At 39.0% G+C, this 22,138-nt stretch overlaps 4 protein-coding genes across 7 annotated transcripts; 1 reads left to right on the forward strand and 3 right to left on the reverse strand.

Annotated features, from left to right (window-relative positions):
• Positions 1-416: 416 nt before the first annotated feature.
• LOC113538616 (ubiquitin thioesterase OTUB2) lies at positions 417-2,288 on the forward strand. Its single transcript, XM_026933814.3, has 6 exons — positions 417-762; positions 933-1,013; positions 1,104-1,222; positions 1,310-1,394; positions 1,511-1,702; positions 1,781-2,288. The coding sequence occupies exons 2-6, from the start codon at positions 933-935 to the stop codon at positions 1,991-1,993; spliced, it is 690 nt and encodes a 229-aa protein (XP_026789615.1). The 5' UTR covers positions 417-762; the 3' UTR covers positions 1,994-2,288.
• On the reverse strand, positions 2,051-7,469 carry ddx24 (DEAD (Asp-Glu-Ala-Asp) box helicase 24). 4 transcript variants are annotated; one of them, XM_053237397.1, is made up of 9 exons: positions 7,449-7,469; positions 5,526-6,331; positions 4,516-5,097; positions 4,271-4,424; positions 3,536-4,048; positions 3,233-3,308; positions 2,957-3,145; positions 2,620-2,749; positions 2,051-2,521 (listed from the first exon to the last, which is right to left on the reverse strand). In XM_053237397.1, the coding sequence occupies exons 2-9, from the start codon at positions 6,319-6,321 to the stop codon at positions 2,274-2,276; spliced, it is 2,688 nt and encodes an 895-aa protein (XP_053093372.1). In that variant the 5' UTR covers positions 6,322-6,331; positions 7,449-7,469; the 3' UTR covers positions 2,051-2,273. The 4 variants fall into 4 exon arrangements, with proteins under 4 accessions (XP_053093372.1, XP_053093370.1, XP_026789609.3 ...); XM_053237395.1 differs by lacking the exon at positions 7,449-7,469 and adding an exon at positions 6,812-6,951; XM_026933808.3 differs by lacking the exon at positions 7,449-7,469 and adding an exon at positions 6,801-6,945.
• A 1,116-nt stretch (positions 7,470-8,585) lies between these two features.
• Positions 8,586-12,710, reverse strand: serpina10b (serpin peptidase inhibitor, clade A (alpha-1 antiproteinase, antitrypsin), member 10b). The gene is made up of 5 exons (XM_026933811.3): positions 12,552-12,710; positions 11,595-12,211; positions 11,224-11,497; positions 10,897-11,044; positions 8,586-9,533 (listed from the first exon to the last, which is right to left on the reverse strand). Exons 2-5 carry the CDS (start codon positions 12,184-12,186, stop codon positions 9,342-9,344), a joined length of 1,206 nt encoding a protein of 401 aa, XP_026789612.1. The 5' UTR covers positions 12,187-12,211; positions 12,552-12,710; the 3' UTR covers positions 8,586-9,341.
• A 194-nt stretch (positions 12,711-12,904) lies between these two features.
• Positions 12,905-21,200, reverse strand: atxn3 (ataxin 3). The gene is made up of 11 exons (XM_026933813.3): positions 21,096-21,200; positions 20,371-20,535; positions 19,817-19,861; positions 18,495-18,580; positions 18,326-18,392; positions 17,994-18,081; positions 17,765-17,897; positions 17,280-17,443; positions 15,977-16,121; positions 15,817-15,875; positions 12,905-14,905 (listed from the first exon to the last, which is right to left on the reverse strand). Exons 1-11 carry the CDS (start codon positions 21,117-21,119, stop codon positions 14,868-14,870), a joined length of 1,014 nt encoding a protein of 337 aa, XP_026789614.1. The 5' UTR covers positions 21,120-21,200; the 3' UTR covers positions 12,905-14,867.
• Between the last annotated feature and the right edge of the window lie 938 nt (positions 21,201-22,138).

Below are 22,138 nucleotides of genomic sequence, written 5' to 3' on the forward strand. Positions count from 1 at the left end.
GACAGGACTAGAGCAATGGCAAAAATGCTGGCCTTATGTTGGCCTTAACCCAAAACACTGCCAACTATATTGTAAATTGTGTTTGTTGCTAGTTTAAATTTAAAAAAAAAAAATTTTTTAAAAAGACAAAAAAAAACCCAGATTAAACTAGTTGCAAATAGAAGTGTGTGCAGCATTTTATTTATCTCAAATGAAGAGGCAAAAAAAATATTAATGAATGTCCTAATCAGGGTTTTTTTTTTTTTTCTTTCAGGGGTAATATTCTTCCAATACAAACTTAAAATATAAGTTGAATCGACATGTTCGGTGTCTATATTCACTTTGTGTTCAAGTAGCTGACTGAGTTATGGCGCCCCCTGTCGTTCAACAGAGTAAAGCAACATCAAAAGACACGAAAGCGAAAAAAGAAACAGAAAGAGAAGGCTGTGCTCAGCTGGATCGTACTGTGAGTTCTTTTCCGACAGCCGACTCGTAAAACAATCACTTGTGTCCTAATGTTGAATCACCTTCCCTTTTAAAATCGTTCTGGCCCTTTAAGAAAGACACGCGCTCGTGCATCCGGCAGTGGCAAAACTGCAAACTATTCTAGAACGTCGCTCGCGTCCAGTTCGAAGAAGTGTTCGGCAGAGCGCGTGCAGGTGTCCTGCGTTGCGTCATCATGGACGCTACCATTTGTCTTCTGTGGAGCTTCAGATAAGACACCTTCATCCTGTGCTTTTGGGAATTAGCTGTCATCACACCTAGGACTGACGACTGTATAATGTAAGTGTTTAAACGCGAGTGCATGGTAGATTACAGAGAAATGAAATCGAGGAACGATTCGCGCTCATCGACAAATCCGATGTGGGATTCAGCAATAGAACAGTCAGAATTTCTGTAAGTATCTCGCGCCATGTATGACGTAAATTACCAGCAACCCCCTGCTGTTTCAGATGGACACGCCCAAATTAGTCTCCATCAAGGAGGCAACTTCAGCTCAGACACTGGAAGAGTCAGAAGCTCAAAAATACCAGGTGTAATATATTCTTAAAGTTATGATCTTAAAATTATGATTCTGTATAGCACTCAGCCAGTCATGTCACACTTTTTCTTGTTTTGTGTAGGACATCTGCCAGCAGTTTGGGTTTATCCGCAGAGTAAAAGGAGATGGGAATTGTTTTTACAGGGCTCTCTGCTTTACACTTGTAGAAAGCTTGCTACACAGTGAAAGCGCTATGCAAAGGTACATTCACTTAATCACTACAGTTAATTTTCTGGAACTATGCTTAACCAAAAACTCAGATGGTCTATGAATTGTTTCATTTGTCAGATTTAGGGACAAGCTGATAAGAAGTCACCAGGTGCTGCTAACATCTGGCTTTGATGAAAGTGCTTTTAAAGATTTACTGAACACTGTAAGTACAAGAACACCTGATCATCTACACTGTCATTCTGGATGATCACCAACACACCCTGGTACAAACCAAAAATAAAACTGTCAGAGTGTTTTTTTTTTGTTTTTTTTTTAAAGTTTAACAGTGTACTGGAGCGACTTGAAACAGATGCCTGTGAAGAGACTCTGTTAAGCCTTTTTAATGACCAGGCTACCTCAGACAGCATGGTGCAGTACCTGCGGCTGCTCACTTCAGCACACCTACAGAGCCATGCCGATTTCTTCCAGCACTTTGTGGAGGCTCCGAATTTAAAGGTTTACTGTACTCAGGTGAGCTCTTTTACTATCACATCTCCTACAGTTATCAGATGAGATTTCCCATGTTTTAATGCACTTGTGGTGTCTTAGGAAGTAGAAGCCATGGCGACAGAATGTGATCATGTGGAGATCCTGGCTTTATCTAAGGAGCTGGACATTAGTCTGTGTATTATATCCATGGAGGGCAGTGATGGCCACCTTACATACCACACCATTCCAGAGGGATCTCAACCTTCCCTGTATCTTCTCTACAAGACATCTCACTATGACATTCTTTACAAGCACAGAGAACACTGGAAATAAGGCTTGGACCAAACAGTCTGGAACCAATTTTTTTGGACAAAAATCTTCCACAAGCAATTTTCCTTAAAATTTGAAACATTTTATGCAAACGGCCAATAACAATCTTCAAACATTTTTATACAATTTTTTCCGCCACTGACCATAAAAAAAGAAACTTCTGTTATGGTGACAATGTCCTAATACAAAAATGCATAAAGACAGTTCATGCATCACAACTGGAGCAAAATGTCTTACTATTTTGTATAAAAGTTAAATATATCAACTTCTGGTATAAACATCATTACATTTGCTGCTGTTTCCCTTTCCGCTTCTTTTGTTTTTGTTTCTGTTTTTGATTGGTCACACTGATGAGAGCTGTTTCATTGGCTAAAGGTAGCTCGGGCAGCTGAAGTTTGCCCATCTGAGTAGGGTATTTAGTCTTCATGTGGGCTTTGAAGACTGGCTGGGAGAGCAGGTGCTTCAGGTGTTTCTTTAAACCTTTCACATGTTTCTGTTGCTCTCTTTCATTCTCTTCTTCCCTGCCTCCTCCTGCAAGACATAAATCATATTATTGCCTGGCAACAGGGACCTCCTTAAAGCACATTCAACGCTACACTGCAATACTTGTACAGCTCAACAATACTAACCCAAAAGCAAGTCGTCATCAAGGTCTATGTCCATTTCCTCTGCCGCCTGCCTGAACCAAGAATTGTGCTGCTTCTTTCGGCTGTTGTAGTATTCAATCTTTTCTATTTGTCTTGCCACATCGACACGTTCCTGTAGAAATGATCAGTGATTACCTACCAATTAAGTCATTTTTATTGCCACAGAAATTTCCTAGTCAAATTCTAAAAGCTGTATCCTGAAATAGCATCCTGATAATTTCTCAGTACATGTGATTACTCACTTCACAGATACACAAGCAAACTGAGACTGAAGATACCACTTTCCCTTTTAAGAGTCCTTTGAAGTTAGTCTTAATACCTTAATGGCAGTCATGCATTTGTTCTGAACAGGAAACATTGGAAGATCCTCATCCTTGCCCAGCGTCCTATAGATTTTCTTATAATTCATCAGATCGTCTGGACCAATCAGGAGCAAACTGAGACCTTCTTTTGCAGCACGAGCTGTACGTCCACTCCGATGGACATATGTCTCAGAAGTTCGTGGGACCTTTTCCAGAATGACACAAATGGTTAAGTAGTCCACAAATGTAAATTTTCAAATGATAAGAAATATCTGTTGCAAGTGATGGGTTACCTGATAGTGGATGACATGCTGGACATTTGGAATGTCAAGCCCTCGAGCAGCAACATCCGTCGTGAGAAGGACGCAGCTATTTTTAAAAATGAAGAATTATAATTCCATAATTAAAAGGTTCATCTTGGAATCTTAATCATAATAATCATTTTATTTACTTGCCCAGGGCACTGTAAGAAAGTACAGAACATTTAAACAGATATTAAAAAAGGTCAAGTGATAATCAAAAACCCAGGGCATCCTACACAATGCTGTCAGCTGAAACTATTGAAAATAGAACACAGAGAAGTGACTGTCTCTCACCTCTCCCTCTCTGCAAATCTCTCCAGGTTTTTCAGCCTCTGTTTCTGGTGCATATTAGCATGCAGCGGCAGTGGGGTGCAGTCCAAAATAGTTAGTAGTGAATTAAGCCTTTTGATGCAGTCAATGCTGTTGGCGAACACCATAGTGCGCCCAGGGTACTGCAGCACAAAGTAGTAGAGATAATAATCTTTCTCCTCCTTGTCACAGTGGATCCTGGTTTCAGTCAGCGTCTCTACTGTGGCTTCTTTCCGCGTGAGGTCGATCACTTTAGGCTTGCCTTTGATCCCTACTTTCTCCATGAGCACCTCCAGCTTGCTGCGCTGCTCCAGCTTCTTTCCTTTCTTGCGCAGCACTCGGGCAGGGAGGCTGTGGATCATGGTTAGTGTAGCGGAGAACACAAAGGTCTGTCTCTTCGGGTTGAACTGGGACGTGTTGAGCATCTCCAGCAAGTTCTCAAGCTCAACAAAATGACCTTTTTCAACCATGCGGTCAGCTTCGTCAATGACCAGGCACCTGACGAGATCGATTCGTGCATGTTATACTTCTATCCACTTGAACGTAATAGTTTCATAGTTTAATGAGCATCACTGGCATGACCATTTTAAATAGCAGTTAGAAAGCTGTAATAACTATTAGTAAGATAGTAACAATAATAGAATAATACACTACATGGTGATGTAACTGAGGCAAATCACTATGTTAAGGGTGAAATGCATTAGCACCTCACAGCATTACCTGAGCTGCCTTAGGTTGCGCAGATGAGGATGTTTATCCTGAATCATCTCCCACAGGCGCCCTGGTGTTGCAATAACAATCTCCGGCCTACGCTTCAACATCCTATCTTGTTTCTGTGGTGCCATTCCGCCCACCAGAAGAGCAGTTCTAATACCTGTGTAAAGATAACACAATCAGTACACCATTGTCAGATCAGTACACATGAAGTAAACCATTGTAACAACTTGCACTTTCATATCACAGACCTGTAAACTGTGCTACAGCATCAATATGATGCTTGACTTGCACTGCTAGTTCTCTGGTCGGTGTAAGAACAAGTCCAAGTAAAGGCTGTTTCCCATCATCATCTTTTTCTTCTCTCTTTATATTAACGCTCATGCTCTGGAATGCACCTTCCTCATCACCTGCTACACCATCATCATCTTGACTTTGATGCTCATCAACAGAACCACAGTCTTCATCCTCATCTTGACCGTCCAGGCTACCATCATCCTCGGTAGGATTCTCTTCCTCGTGTTCATCGTCTGTATCGTCACTCTGTGCACTAGAGGCTTTGTCTGTGCTTGTTGCTGCATTGTCAGTCAGGTCTCCACCTGTCTTGTTTGACTGCTGCCCCTCAGCCTCTCCAGACTTAGTGCTCTTCTTTGTGGACAGATCTTTCTCAGAGTCGTCTTTTGAGTCTCTGACTGAAGGTAAGTAAATGCTCTCCACTTCTGCCACAGCGTCAGATTTCCCGTCTGCACCTGCATCTTTACTGTCAATGGTTTTCTTCCACTCTAATATACTGTGGATCATCGGAATTCCAAAAGACAAAGTCTTTCCACTTCCTGCAGAGTAATGAAAGAAGATTACAGTGTAAGTTCATGATGGACAGCAGTAAAGGTGACATTTTTAATGCTGGCTCAGTCATATAAGGTTCCAAGTTCAAATCCCAGGGCTGTTAAGGACCACAATCACTGTAGGGTACCTGAGCCTAATAACCTTCAGCTGCTCTGTTCAATTGTAATTATTGTTTCCCTAAAATAGTACGACTTTATAAAAAGTGCTTCACTCAATGTAGATGCAAATGCACTATACATCAGAGACAAAGAACAGAGCCTAAACATTGTTTCAAATAGAAAAGTATAGTGTGTGATGCTCCTCAACACCAGAAAAAGCTCCATTTATCAAACTCTCACGTGTCTTTTCTGTTAACACTAAAAAGAGAATGAAGGCTAGAAAGCTCAGAGTTTCTCACATGCACTTGTCACGTTACCTGTCTCTGCTGCACCCAGAATATCCAGGTGATCTCGAATGGCAGGAGGAAGAGCAAGAGCTTGAATCGGTGTAGGTGCAGAAAATCCAAGTTTGCTCAGTGCCTTTAGCACAGGTTCAGGTACAAACAGCTCTTTCCATGCCGATACGTCGGTGTCCTGCCCTGCTGTTTTTGAGAGAGCTGCATCTGCCCAGTTCTTGGCTTTTCTTTTAGATGGAACCTGGACCTCATTAGCAGGGTCTACTTGGGCATCAGTCTCTGTTTGTTCTGCACTTTTCTGTTTCTTTTTCTTCTTCTTCTTTTTTTTCTTGGTCTTTTGTGTTGTCTCTGCTGCAAACTCAGTGTAATCATCAGAGTCTTGTAGTGTCTGGTCCTCTCCTTCTTCAACCAAATTCTTTATGCCATCATGATCATCACCTGAGAGCACATCATCACTCTCGTGTTTCTTCTTTTTCTTCTTCCGCTTCTTAGCTGGACTCTCTTCAGATGACAGCTGTACGACTTCATCCGGATCTTCCTCCAAGTTATGTTCTTCAGCCTCAATTTCACTGGCTTTTCTCTTATTTTTTCGCTTCTTTCTGGCAGCTGTGTCCTGTAACAGCCCAGTCATGGCTGCGGTCTTTTCAGAGTCAACCAGGGAATAATCTGTGAGTTCTTCAAAACACACCACTTCTCCCATGGCTTCATTAGCAAAAATGCTGGGATCGAGCCCCACAGCCTTCCATTTGCCCTTTACAAGGATCCCTTTTTTGGAAGGTCCAAAGCGCTTCTTCGCCTTCATAGTTTTGGTCTTCATCTTTCTTTATCTGAAGAAAGGAAAAGAACTAACAGTTAGATCAAAAATAACTTACTAAACCTAACTACTGCTGGCGTTGATGTTTGTTCTTCAGTGATAACCACAGAATTAAACTCTAGTCTACAACACTACACTGCTGTGTTTTGCTTTTGAGGATTAACTCTCAGCCTGATAGCTCTTAGCTAGTTTCCTCTGAAATAGTCTTAGCTTGCTAGCTACCTAAATTCTCCTGCACCTCCATCCAGGAAAATAATAATAATGATAATAATTAGCTACAACACATTATCTGTACCACTGTCATATATAAGTTACTGAACACAACAGACTCATTTCCAGATGGTGTCCAAATCATTAGCCCTAATGCTAACGCAGTTATTATACAGTATCTAATCACGTGCTAGTGAACGCCAGCTAAATGCTTTACACAAGACAAGATTCCTAAATTACTTATGACTTACAGAAAGATAAATAACACTCACTGAATTTTCACCTTTGTAAGAAGCTGTAACTGTGTAAAAACTGTTCCTCATGCGCATGCACTACACGAGGGCGCTGCCATTACTGTAGCGCTGGCGACGGACAGGGTTGCCAGATCCTTCTACTAAACTCCACCTTCCCGACTTTCGCGCAGATTTATGTAGATATTACATATACATGTATATTTAAAATTAAATAAATAAATAAAAATACGCGCTGTGTGCTGCAGAGCTTACGTTGGCTTTTTGCCAGTCAAACATACGCTCTTACAACACCTGACATCATTCATACCTTTATTTCTCTACCATCGGGAGAAAATAAACAAAAATCCCTCCTACGTGCATGTCGACTTACCCATGGTTCATAGCTGTAATTGAAAAAAAAAATCGAAATAATAAGGGCGAGGTTTTGCAGTTAAGGAGAATAAATTAGTCTCTCTACAGACATTTATTCTTTAAGACTTGTGCACTTTAGAAATGTATTTTCCCCTTAATATGTAATTTCTTCTGTAAATAGTTTCATGACAATATAATATGCATTTTTTTTGCATATTACTATAATTATCACGCATATTAATAATATAAAGAATTTTATTATTATTATAGTAATATTAATACTTTTTTTTTAATTAAAGTCTATTAATAACTAACCTTCAGTAGGCGGAGCTAGCCGGAGAACGTCATCACCACTGAGTTATAGTTCTGTCCCAAATGGCGCACTGAGTCCTGCAGTCCTCCTACAAGTCCACACTTTGGTGACATTGTCGAGGTGCCCAAGTGTGTTTCTCTGCAAACCAGAGACCAGCTAATGGGAGGCACTTATACCAGCAAGTGGGTGGATACCAGCAAGTGGTAGGGTTAGGGTAAGGGTTAGAGAAGATAGCCAATAGAATCGAGCTGCACCACCCATTTGGAGCTGTACACAGTAAAATATGATAGCCCTATTAAGTTATGTGAACTCAGTCCAAAGTAATCCATTGTCTTGACTTGACTTTGAGTTAAAACAAAGGTTATCTTCAAGTTGAGTTTATTCACGTTTTTAAGGCAGCAGGTGAACTTTCGTTTCTAAGTTTAACCAACCTGAAATGTCTTACGGCTACTAATTCTTTGGAGCTGGTGCCGGGCTGCGGAGATGCACTACACAGCCAAATGTTTGTGGACACCTGACCATCACACCCATGTGTCAGCCTTTCCCAAACTGTTGAAACAAAGTTGAAAGCACACAATTGTCTAGAATGTCTTTGTAAGCTGTAGCATTAAGATTTCTCTTTACTGGAACGTGTTCTAATGTCCCTGTACACAAAGTGAGATCCATGAAGACATGGTTTGCCACAGTTGGAGTGGAAGAACTCCAGTGGCCTGCACAGAGCCATGACCTCAACCCCAAGGAACACCTTTGGGATGAACTGACACAATGACTGTGCACCAGGCCTGTCATCAGTGCCTGACATCACTAATGCTCTTGTAGCTAAATGGGCAAATCCCCACAGCCACACTCCAAAATCTAGTGAAATGTCTTCCCAGAAGAGTGAAGGTTATTATAACAGCAAAGAATAAATCTGGAATGGGATGTTCAAACAGCACCTACGGGTATGAAGGGCAGGTGTCCACAAACTTTTGGCCATATAGTGTACATGTCTCAAGGTTGGGGTCCATGCAGCATGATATGTAAAATATAATTTCCAAATATTACAAAAAATGTTAGCATGAGAGAGATTTTTTGTTGTTTTTGTTTTTGTTTTGTTGAAAAACTCTGTTACCAAATAAATAGACTATAACTGCTATAAATGGACTACAAAGTATTCATTGATGACAGATGGTTTCTTTTGCCACACATATTATGACATCATACAGACAATGAGAAATGTGGTCAAGAACTAGAACTTGGTCAATATTAACAGTCTATCCATACTCTCATTCATTTTCAGTAACCACTTTATCCTGGTCATGGTCACAGTGAGTCTGGAGCTAGCGGGAGGAAAACAGAGAACCCCAGAGGAAACTCACCCAAACACGGGGAAATGTGCAGAGACAGTAACCCGAGTTTAGGATAAAACCCTGGACCTTTGAACTTTGCAGTGGCTCTGCTACCCACTGTGCCACTATCCATACTTCAGTTAGTATAATCGTGTTACAGAATGTATATTAACCTAAATACAGCTTCATTGTCACATAAATTTATGCAAACTTGGCTTATAATATTTCAAAAAAAAAAAAAAAAAAAAAATTTTGACATGAAAGCAAAGGTTATTTTATCATTCAGGTAGAGTTCTAGATGACTGTCTACAACACTAGATGACAAAGTTCTAGATGACTGACTGATCACCTCATCTGCACATGCCTACATAATCAGGGCCTACCTAAATTCGCCAGTTATTACATGTAAAAGAATGAATATGCTAGTCCTGGTTTCATGAAAGAAACAGTGATATACAGAAAACAACATTCTGTTATAATACAGAACAATCATCTGGTTACAAGACAGAAGATTTCATGAGCATAGCCGAAAAAAAAGCACTTCATTTGTCTGACAGTACATATGGTTTATTTCTTAGTGGGGTCAATTACCCTGCCCATAAACAACAGACTGTTGGTTGCTTCATGGTAAATAAAAAAGATGAAAGGCCTGTTCACGGTGAAAGGTTCTGGCATGGAGTATGGTGTGATGCCCACACTTGTGGCTGCTGCTGCTCTGGTGCCTTCCTCATCCACCTCAATCACAGCTTTGTGCAGAACCTGAACACAGATTAAGAGGAAACATGGGAGTGATGCCTAACTTGAAGGAAACATCTTCCCTGAACAGCTTGCATATTAAGCTTTACAATTAACGTGATCTTACACGGCATCCAAGATTTGTTTTATAATAAAATTCTGAGTTGACTTCTTTATTAACATCCTTTTATCAACACGTGTTCATTTCGTTCATTGTGGTGAACATTTTCGCCATTTGACTACCTGCTGGCTGCAGTGAGATTATTGCTGCATTGGACTAAACTTTTGGGTCAACTCGAAGTGGGAAGGCTGAACTCAGAATTACGTTTTTTTGTTTATCTCAGTGCATTTGAAAGCATGGATTTTGTGAGCAGCAAGCTAGCTAGCTAACGTTAGTGATCACCAGTTTATTCTCAAAAGAGTGAACTATATGGTCTGTTTTAGATTTAAATAACTTATGTGTCTATGTTGATCAAGCAAAAGTAAATACTATTATGAACTCATCTAAAGTATAGTGTAGTAATATTTTATTTACTACTGATGGTGTGAGCAGACATTTTGACATGCTAAACTTGGGGTTGAGGAGACCCTCCTGACTTTCCAAGTAGGAATTCCAATTTGAGGGGGCATTTACTTTGCTTTTTCCTAGTCAGAGGTCAGAAAGACTGAGTTATGAGCTTTAGTCGAACGCAGCATCACTCTACCAAAAGAGAGCATTGCAGCAGTGCTTTAGTCCTTTTTTTCTGTCTGGCTCCCTCCGTGCTCAAACAGATAAGGTTCCAAAGCTTCAACTTTCATGCCAATACCACTGTGCTTGTCATCTCGTAGATTGCTACCTAGCCAAGCCAAGTCTCTGCTGTAACTCAATGCAACTGCACCATATAGTTGTATTGCATTCTGGAGCCCAACCTATGCAGTTTCTACTATTTCTATGTTCAATTTCTTATTAATATGAACCTGAAAGTCACTGGGAAATGGTGAGTGAGAAAAGAAGATCTTGCTCCCCCCCCCCTTTTTTTTTCCTTTTTTTGGAACCGACAGTAGAACCTGATGTTATCCCTTATGCTTGAATCTGTTGAAATTTTTTTCTCCATTGTAACTGCGCAAGTGATGTCCCCTGTGACAACTACTAACTTTTCATGGGAAAAATGAAAATACAACACCAACCATCAAAATAGTACCAGCAATGCTGTGCATGACACAAATATTTAAATATAAATATATTTACAGGTTTAGGGACTTGTTCTGTAAGAACTTCTTTGTATGCATTTCATATTCTGGTTGTAGTTTTCAATTTCAATCTGATTGCAAAAATAAAATGTTAATATTTTATTAAGCTTAGCAGTTACAGAAAGATGCTATATTTAAATGAGAACTGCTCACTGACCTGGGAGACTTTCAGACCAGGCTCTTGGCTCATGCCTTTGAAGTTAGCAGTATCCTTGAAGACATCTTGAATGCCCATGGATGGTAGAATGGTGTGTAGAGCATAGGACTGTTCCATTGTAAATTTTGGCAGAGAGACCTCCAGTTTCCTTGGAATGAAACCATGGGATATTAAACTACAGTAAGTGTTCCGACTTAAACATATACTTCTCATATTCTTCTCTAAACATCTCATACATCTCAGTATATGTAACAGAAAAGCTCTTGAGCAGTTGTATTTCTGAAGCACAAATTACAACAAACACGTAAGGTTTGCCATGAAACTTACTTCTGCTTCATATTCTTGATCCAGCTAAGAAATCTGTCTGCATTTATCTCATCATCTATAGTAGTGTAATCAACATGGAGGTCAGGCAGGACAATGAGCATAGCTGCACCACCCAAATAAGGGAGACGCAACACCTTTGCCCTAAGCTCATCATCACTGGCAACAGAGAACTTGTCCACATTCAACATCATGGGAACTTGGACAATGTTGTATTTGTCTACATAAAAGCGACCACTTTCAGTGCTGTTTGGATTGAAAGGAAGCTTCCAGGAACCTGGATATACACAAGAGTTGTATTATTTAGATATATGCATTCAGAATATATATGGCAGAATAATTAGCACCAAAGATATTTACTAGAGGACACCCACCCTGAAAGAAAATAGTATTTATCAGCATCATTCGAGTGAAGGGATCAATGGTAGTCAACAGCTCCTTCACTTTACCACCGGTTTTATCCCTCACGTGCTTATTAATGATCTCCTTGGTGATTTCGGATTTTTTAAAGTCCACATTCTCAACATCAGCATTGAAGAATAACTTGATCTGATCACCAAAAGCCTTCTCTATTTGAAAATGCAGGTCCACAAAGAGTGCAGTTCCCTGTTCTAGCTTCAGTGCACCAGCTTGACTGATGTTCCCCTGCAGGTGCTGGAAGAGTTGTGGGATGAGTTCCAGCTGCCCGGCCTGTTCCAATGTGTCCAGATTTAGTCCTGACAGGATTTCACTGCGAGTGGCGTTCCTGGCTGCCAAAGAAAGTGCAGCGAATGCTGTAGAAACGCTCAGTGGTGAGATGAAAATGTTGTTATCATGGCGGCTGGCAATCTTAAGATAAAGGTTCATAGCAAAGTCAATGTTTTTAAATGTGAGATCAGTGACGTTAGGAGCGTGAAGTTCTGGAGATTGGAGGGAAGGCATGAATGAGGAAGCACAGATCAGAAGGGACAACACAGCAAGCTCCATGATGTTGTCTTGGTTGATGTTTGATCTTAAGAGATAAAATAGCAAAGTTCTATAAATCAGCATAAACTACTTTCTCACTTTAGTCATCTGATTGTAGGGTTGCTTTCATGTCAACATTAATATTTAGATTAGATACACTGAACTGAATTTTGTTACCATTTCACAATTCTTTTAAATTATAAATATAGCTATTCCGAGGTACGGAAATATAAATCTATATAGAAATAGATTTTTTTTCAACAGAGTACTGAATTAAAATATTAATTAAAATATATTGACAGCTCAAAAACATTAAAACTTATATTATATTTATATTATCAGAATATAAAAACTATCATAGACAGGATTCTCATTTTTTAACTTACCGACAAACGTCAGTCTCCGGCTTGTCTGTTCCTTGTGTTTGGGGAAGCAAAGTGCAAGTGTACACTGAGGATTATCTATTAACAATTGGGTGTTCAAAAAATGTGGACTCCAGAAAATAAATGTAATCCATGAAGGAGTTGTGGCCAATAAAAATCACCATTTGTGTGTCTGAGTGTGATGGTGCTGTCAACCTTTTATATTACACTTTGTTATAGACCATACAATGTCTTTTCTTTAAATAAGATTCGTATCTCTTAATCCACTAATAACACGACACTGTAGTCACAACAGGCTCATGTCAGAGAGCTGAAACAACTGCAATGAAATTCTTCAAAAGATTAATAAGAGAGCATTCATGGGAAAAAGAACATTTAATTTTAACAAGGTTAAAAAAAATGAATAGTGATAAATGAATCTGACAGTACTGGTACATGAGTACAAAGAACACAGACTGAGAGCAAGAGTATGTTCTAAGACAGAAGCCTTGAATGTCTACTACCTTTTTAAAGGCCAAAAAAAAAAAAAAATCATGTAGTAGCCTATTTATATACACTACCACCATACACACATTAGCATCACACATTTTATGTGACTGCTTGCTCAACACTCATCATCTCTAGATAGTTGCACCACTGGACAATCCAGTGTGAGGTACCTGTAAACACTCTCAGTAAAGCTTCATTACTTTACTGCATTGGAAGTGCAGTGAATAATAAGTAGCGTCTTAGCATAACGGCCCCGGTAATGGTGGGTCTTCCAATAAGTCCTGGAATACACATTGGAAAAGAGAATTTGTCCTGACAAGATAATGCTATATTCTTTGATTTATATTACACTACGTGTAGCATTTTTCTGTATCTCTAAGGATGTTCTGGAAATTTGAAACCCAAACGAAATAGATGAAAGGTCAAGCTGCATATCTTGTTAAACTGGTGACTCAAAAAGTTTGGTTGAGAAGTTCTGATACACATCCACCATTCCAACCTTAATCTTGTGCCCCTGGATGATCTCTTACTCCTCTCCTTTGAGAACCAACTCAAGAAAGTTTCCTTCAATGATTATGAGCTCAATCAATGGCATGCTAATTTCTTCAATGCTAAGCTGGCCAATTTCCTCATGCATGGAATAAAAAAAATGTTGGAAAGACAAGAAAGGTCATTGATAATCAGGGAAAATAAATTCTTGCCTTTTGTGATCTTGAATTTGAGAGAGAAAAAAATTCCATTTGAAAACATTACACCAGAGCATACTGGATGACCCAATACATTGTATACTTACATTCCAGTGATTAATGCAGATTATCCTTTAACATGTGTGCTCTCTATGGGAGCTTGGTGCATACACAAACACACACAAGCAAACACACAAGACTAACAAAAAGCTGTTGAAGAAAGAACAGCAGTATCCGTTACATTACTGAGCGTTGCATGTCCATACAGTACAAACACTGTCCCTTCCTGGAGCCTCCTATAGACATGAAGCATTATTTTGGAAGGCCAGAGTTCAACTTCAGGTGTACACATAATCTGACTTGTTAACTTTTTCCTAAGTTCAGATATAACTGAAAAGGTCAAACTACACCTTTCACTGAACCCAAAACAAAGAAATGTGTATTGAGAAAAGAGCTTCAACCACCTTCAACAGCCCTTGAACACTACCCCACCAAAGACAGGTAGTGCATCGGAATTTATACAGAAAAGGTCCCTCAAGTTATGCCTGGCAAAAAAAGCTAAGACCAGATGTAGTCCATCCAGTACACAAACAGGTCTAGTGGTCCTGTGTAGCTCCTGGACCCTAAAGAAAGGTTTTAGTTTCCTTTCTATTTTCCCCCCAGGTTCACATTATGTCTTTTCATTCACCAGATTAATACATTGGCCACACGTGCTCTTCCATGAGTCTGAAAAACTATGATGGATCGATATTATTTGAGAATTCAAATAACATTTGAGTTATACTAAATTATATGACTACATTTAGAGATGCTGTGATAAAAATGCCATACCATACTTAAGCATGAAAGAACTATACTGGGCTGCTAAGCCCTCCCTTTTCCCCTATCATAATTGTAAAGTAACAACTGTAAAGAATGAACGGGCTTATTTTTCCATGTGAATGTTAGTTATGTCCATGTGATACTTTCGATGAGTGGACCCACAGAGCGGTGTGTTAATGGTGAATGGCCATCTGCTTCTTCTTGTCATTCATAATCTGAAGCCATTTATAGAGGGAAAAGGCTGCGCTTTAAAACAGATGGACGGGCAGCTTGTAGTTGGTTGCGAGAGAGCTCTGGAAATAGATCCCCATAGCCACTGTGTTCACTGGCTGCGTTTACTACCAGTGTCCTGTTCTCCACCTGAGGATGGAAATGCAAAGGGCAAAAAAAATATTACAGCATTTGCTAACGTACATTCAAAAAACAAGAACTGGTTCAGACAGTTGCTAATGTGGCTTGGGATTCTAGTTCATTTTCCACCAATATGAGGAACGGCTAGAGTGCTACAAGATCATTACGGCGTGAAACAACGGCACTGTTAAACCCAAAATGGAGGAAGGATTAACATTGTTCCTTTGTCTGATGGACCATCATTTGGTTAATCATCTTACACTGGCCAGGAAGAAAAAACTGACAAGGTCTCACTCCCTGTGCACAGTTTTTACATTTTGACACATTTCAACTAGATGAGAAATCAGTGCCAAATTTTGATTCTAGACAAAAATATGAAATGAAAGGAAAAGAGCATTCTAACACTACTACCACCAGAGTATAGACCTCAGCACATCAGCACATCATAAAGTTTTTCTGTTAGGTTGGTCTGTACAATAAAAATTACTATGCTAAGTTTGAGAAATTAACATTTTTGTGCAGAATTAAAAATAAAATGGCATAATGCTGCTTTTAAAATCACAAACCCAGATGTACTTAATTAAGTGTTTGTCTATGTGTAATGTTGTCTGATGTGGTACATGTGAATAATCACCCCAGCACCCATCCAGGTACCATTAGTTCCTGCTGGTACCAATCTTGATCAGTTACAAAAAAATACCCACCTACTGTGATCAGTGGGGGGGTTAAAAAAAAAAAAAAAAAAAAAACCAGTTCCAGTACCAAAAGTTCTGTTACTCTGCCTAACCTAAAGCTTTATAAACTTTTGTCTTTTCATTTAGCAGCCAATACATGCTGTGAAGTAAACGGATTCTCAGATTAGAAATACTCATTATGTTTTATTACCCCAATTTCTAATCAGCATTTGCAGTAGTCCTTACCAGCTGTTTTTGTGTCCTGCTGATGTGGAGAGGTGGATTGAGCTTGTTGCAGGGACTGCCTACATGGTTGAGCAAAACACAGGAAACCACTGAATTCTAACACATTATGTGCATATGCTTTAGGTAGCATGGGAGGAAAGAACTCCCAGAATTTTCTTGCCTGTCAAAGTAAGCTTGTCTTCTCCTGCGGAGCTCCTCTGCTGTTAAGTTTTCTGTCTGGCCGCCTGTAGTGCTTTCTGTGGAAACTGGAGCTACTGCAGCACTACCCTCTTTGGGAACTATAGGGTTGTTGCTCCCTGAAGCACCTGCAGGATGAGGAAAAGATCCATGTGAGTATGGCAAAAGCACAAAATTCTAATACTGCTTGCATATGGATGGTCTAAGCACATTTCCAACATGCACATATACTACATGTACACAGACTACTAGCTTTCGCTAAAGTGTGTTGACAAATGTGGCCAAGAACTGTTACTTTTACAGAACTGACACTGTAATAGCCAACTACATTTACTCATCTAAGAGTTTAAAACTAATAATTTTACAGAAAACTAAAAAAAAAAAAACTGCAATTATTTTTAAGTAAGTGCTTCTGTACACTTTGCTTCAATCTAGTGACTACAATGTTTGGCAAAAAGCATTGTGTTGCAGTGTTCAAATGTTTATTTTCCTGTTGGAACACAAGTGTGTACACACTTATATACAGATCACCGATCAACCTTCACATGTAAAAAGCTTGTGGTTAGCCAAGTCTAAGATATCAGACGCTTTGAGAGTTATGGGTGGAGTGTCTGAGGCTGAGAATTATGTCCTGATCACTTGACAAAATGGTCGTTCACTGCCAAAGGTATCTAAAGCTTTTGAATTGTCCTTGTTTGTTTGTGGGTTTTTCCACTTCACTTCACTTCACTTCACTTAATGATCTTGTAAATTAGTACAGGCCTTCACTAAAACAAATGTAGATTTAAATGCTCTGCAGAGAATTCAGTAAAGCTTTACATCACTCTCCTTAAGAAAGTTACATGCCAAACCTTGCTGATCACATCAGGGAATAAGCCTGTCTATTGCACATGTCCAAAGTCTGGTGAGGTTCCAAAAGGGTTCATGATTTGTGTGTCTGCCTCAGAGAGGCAACATCCACTGCACTGCTGCTGGAGTTTAATGATCATTGACAAATGTCCACATTTTGATCATTATTAAAGCCAAAACAAACAGCTGTGAATCAATACAGCCTTGAAATAGGTCAGTGCCTATGCTGAACGTTGTTAAAAGCTAAGGAATATTACAAAAAATATCTGCTAAGAACTTATTTCCAAGAGTCTGAACATAACACTAAAAAAGGAGAAAAATATAACTGATTAAAGCGGCAAAAGTATGTGTATGCGTACAGAATGGAGTATGCATGTGGCAGTTTAAATATGAATAGGATAAAAGTTAAAATTCCACTGGTTTAAGTGCTCTCTTACCCTGCATACTGAGCTGTATGGCTCTGCGCAGATCAGCTTCCTCATCCTCCACTTCAATGTCCTGTCTGCTAAGAGCCAATGCTTTTCTCAGCTCCTCATCATCCTCATCTACTACACCCTGTTCCATACCATGTTGCGTCTCCACTCCATGCTGCGCAGTGGTCCTGAAGAATGAGAAATTACTCATTTCAACTAAAGTACATCAACAATCTGGGGTTTCCATTTGGTGATCAAAGCATGTGCAATGCTACAGTACACTCTACAGGTTTCAAAATCAACACTCAGACATATCATACTATAAATAAACTATAATACTACTACTACTACTACTACTAATAATAATAATAAACACATTTCCTCTTCCAAAGAGATTTAAATCAGTTGTTGATATTGCAGCCTGGTGCTGTCAACAGCTGTATTAGCTGTATTAGGTAGGTTTCTGTCAGGAACACAGTATGGACAATGCCAGGTGTTTGACTCCCCACCTCTGCCCGCTTGTCTGGGCCTCGTCCTCTCCTATGAGTTTTGGTCGATGCTGTTGTTCCACCCTCATTATCTGCAAAAGTTGGTCTGCTTCACATTCAGGCAAATTCCCTCGAATCACAAAAATGGAATAGCCTAAAACCAGGAAAGGATAATACACATATACTGAGGGTCTTCTTTAACCACAGACATTGAACGTCTTTAAACAGGGGAAGCGTAAACCATGTTTACCTTCTTGCTGTAATTGTGCTAGGAAAAGTGCAAGGTACGTATCTGATATCAGCTCTGGTCCCGTTAACAATGAGTTCAAATTAAACCACTGCAAAAAGTGCAAAAACAGACAATATAGTATAAAATATCACTGCTTTGCAAAGACATGTAGGACATGTAGGATGAAGATTTTGTTTTATATTCACCCAAATTTTGGAAATCACATCAGTGACACTTTCGGGTACTGCACTTAATACCAATTAATTTTTTTTCCCTCTATTTTTAGAATTAGTTTGGAAAATTTGTCTTTGTGATTTGTCTTGATAAAATGTATTATTGTTCAGACATCATACCTGATGTCCAAGTTTTCGTACTGTAAACCAATGCTCTTTGTAGTTACATATAAAGGCTTTTTCATTTCTGAAACCACAGACGACAGTCTAGTTAATATGAATTATATTAATCACAGGAAGAATATTAGTAGGAGAAATCTGAGCCATGGAAGGGCGCAGGGAGACTTACACTGGGTCTATCATTAGTCGCTGGTACTCGCGGCTGTTGAAGAGGATCAGCTCCAAACCCCAAACACTTAGAGCGTTACTTATCACCTGCCACGGTGAAAGAATACCAAAACAGTCAGTTTCTTGCAGTCTATTCCAATAGTAAACAGGCTAATCACTAAACAACCACAGCATTTCAAACACCAGAAAGTTTATGGATTCTTGTCATTATCAAAAGATTTTCATCTCAATGATTTAGTTTAATTTGTCAATAGCTTTAATTGTGATATTGTGATACCACCTGGATCCAGGTGAGGGCAGTGTTAAGCCTTGCTATCAGGCAAAAACCACATCACTGTTCAAATATCTTTATATATTCAAAATTAATCATCTCACATTTCTACCATAATCCATCTATCGTGTTTAAGTGCTGTATTTCAGAAAATGAAACATACCTCATACTACAGTAAACATTCATCATATCACAAGACATACAACATATTACTACACAATTAGTAAAACAAACAAAAAAAAAAAACAAACAGTAGCACTGCACAACCAGCTAAGCATAATATAATGCTAATTAATTTAAAAAAATGATTTCGTCTGTTGCACAGCATAAAGTAACAGGTCCTCCCATTCTGCACAGGAATAAACATAGAGAGAAGTCTCAGTGTTTACACTTTGGGACTGGAATTTTACTCCCAAGTGCTTCTTGGTGGTTGGACATTTTTAATGGTACACAAAACAAACACCTTGGAAGCAGCACGGCTTATCAGACATGACGACACACATACAAACCTGACACTTTAATAGGAACACCTGTAGCTCTGTTCATTCATGCAATTATCCAACCAGCCAATCGCGTGGCAGCAGCACACAAAATCATGCCTTAACCACTCTTTACAACCATGCAGAGCAGAAAAATGTCTGAGAATGCAAAATATGCCAAAACCTAAGGCAGATGTGCTACAACAGTGGAAGATCACAACAGGTTCCACACCTGTCAGTTATGAACAGCAATCTCAGGTTTGCCTAAACTACACAGCTGAAGACTGCAAAAACATCACCTTGTCTTTTTCCAATATTCACATATCCAGTCTTTTCCCTGGCTGAGTGAGTTATGCATGAATTTATGGATTGTACTGTGGCCAAATGATTTGCTGATTGTGTAATTGCATGCACAGGTACAGGAATACAGGTGTGCTTAATAAAGTGATATAAAGTGTACATGCATACCGATGGACATGCACACGTGTACAGACTCACACAAACATGGACACACACACACACACACACACTTTATGTACTAGATAAGCCCCAGTGGCTTGACAAATTTCTCACTTGAATAGAAAAGAAGCCGCTGTCGTCCATGTTTCCGGAAGGTTGCTAAAATAAACACAGGACAAAAAAAAAAAAAGATATTGTTAAGTTACTTCACACAATCGATTTTACAGTTCTGATTTATGTATATAAACCTCTTTCTGGTCTTGCTCCACAGTACATTATTGACCTTCTTCATCTTTACTCTCCTACCAGAATGCTAAGATCTTGTAATCAACTTCTCTCAACTTTGTACTAACACAAAAGGCTGATCATGCTTTTTCCGTGGTTGGTCCCGAACTCTGGAACAGTCTCCTCTACCACATGAGGTCGGCTCCATCTTTAGCCACTTTTAAATCTTGTCTTAAAACTTTAGTTTTAGTTTTAAGACAAGATTTAGTTTACTAGTATACTAGTTTTATTCTTTGTCTTATGATGCTATCTAAGGTAATGCTATATGATGTCATGGACAGCACTATAATTGTTTGTAAATGTGCTTTATAACTCAATCTTGACTTGACTTGAATCCAGCAGCACTAAAGAATACCCACAGACAGATCAACTCTTTTCCCTACCTGTAGAAAAGTCCTGTACTCCTCACTCAGCAAACCCCCTTCAGCCATCCTCATCCTCTCCTCTTCATCCAGCTGCTGTGCGATAGAGGAGAGATCAACAGGAGTGAAGTATTCTCCCTGCAGCAGGTTGTTCAGGCAGTGCTGCGCACACAGAGAGCCTTCTTGCTGTAACAGAAGCACATTTTCACACCACACTTTAATGACACTGCACAAAGTATAACTACACAGATCATTTTTAAAACAGCTGACAGAAAAAAGCAGGACCTCTGTTTATCAACGAACATCTTCAGACTGAAAATATCACCAGTTTACTCTAAATGCAAACTGTAAAAGATTTCTCTCTTGAGCTAGCTAAACAACGAGCTAACGCTAGCCAGTCCGTAAAAGCTGCTAGTTCCTCTAGCTAATCTATCTATCCACTATCTATTAAATCTCGTCTACATCGCAATTAAAATACGCAGAACATAAACATATATATGCAAACAACAAACAAGAGCGACAAAAGTAAACGTCACTCCCTCGAGACTGTCGGTTGTGTTTGTAGCCAGGTAGCCAGTTAGCAAGCTAAGCTAACTAGCAAGTTAGAAACCTGGCGAGCTACAAGCACAAACCTCCGAGACGCGTCTTTTTGGTAACACACCGTTCTTTACAACTACACCGCGCAGTCAGCTGAAAAGAGTGGACATTAGTTTCATACAACAAAGAAAACAACGAACAGAACTCACTTTTTCGTGGAAGATAGACTCCATGTTTGACTGGTCTGTGGAGAATCATAGCTACCGCCGACCTTTGACCCCTGACGCTGTCAGCCTATCATAAACGGACAGTCACTCACCTCAAAGATACGCCATATTAGGGTTTTATTTGTTGTTGTTGTTGTTGTTGTTGTTTATAATTACTTAAATCTGTTAACAATAAGAAAATTCCTGTCTTTATTAAATAACTGGGGCTACTTAATATGTATTAATGTATACTCTTTCTATTGTTAGGTTTTTATGCTTGCTTATTGTGAAAAAAATATATTATTTATTTCTATACTCATGTATGTATGTATGTGTGTATGTATGTATGTGAGTATGTATGTGTATATGCGTGTACATTATTTTTGTTCATTTATTTGTGTCCTGCCTTGTTTGTATTTTGATAGTATTAATCAGTGTTCACATTTGCACTCAATATTTTGCACCAGCAAATGTCCAGAAATTCTCAAGAGTTTGTTCTCTTATTTACAGCAGTAATGTGATTTGAACCCTTCAGGCCAAACAATGGTTCTCAAGCAGGTTCTTTGTTGTATCAAAGTATAAAAAATCTAACAATATAGCCTATGTTGCAAATTTAAATGCAAGAAGTGTTTTTAGCTTCTGAAATCATTTTTGTTGTTGGTTTCTGGAATCACAGCTGTTGTTGTTCAGCATGTTGATGTTTGTTTCTTCATTCATTCTGACTTTTTTTTTTTTTTTTTAAATATACATCTATTAATATATCTATTAATTTATTTGCATTACTCTAGCCTTCAAGTCTGATAGTGGACTGGAAATCGGAGTGAGCTTCAACCATGCCCAGCTAATGAAGCATAGCGTTTCATTCAACATGATGGAAAGATCTTGGCCAAGATGACAATCTAAATCACCAATAAAATTGGATCAATAAAAATAAACTCATAACCACTGTCAGAATTCATTTCTATGAAAAATGCCATTATGATCTTTCCACTTATTAAAATCAGGTCACCAAAGTCACAAATCCCAGCATAGCATACACAAAAAAT

This window comes from Pangasianodon hypophthalmus, chromosome 10 (genome assembly GCF_027358585.1).
Source record: "Pangasianodon hypophthalmus isolate fPanHyp1 chromosome 10, fPanHyp1.pri, whole genome shotgun sequence".
NCBI lineage: Eukaryota > Metazoa > Chordata > Actinopteri > Siluriformes > Pangasiidae > Pangasianodon > Pangasianodon hypophthalmus.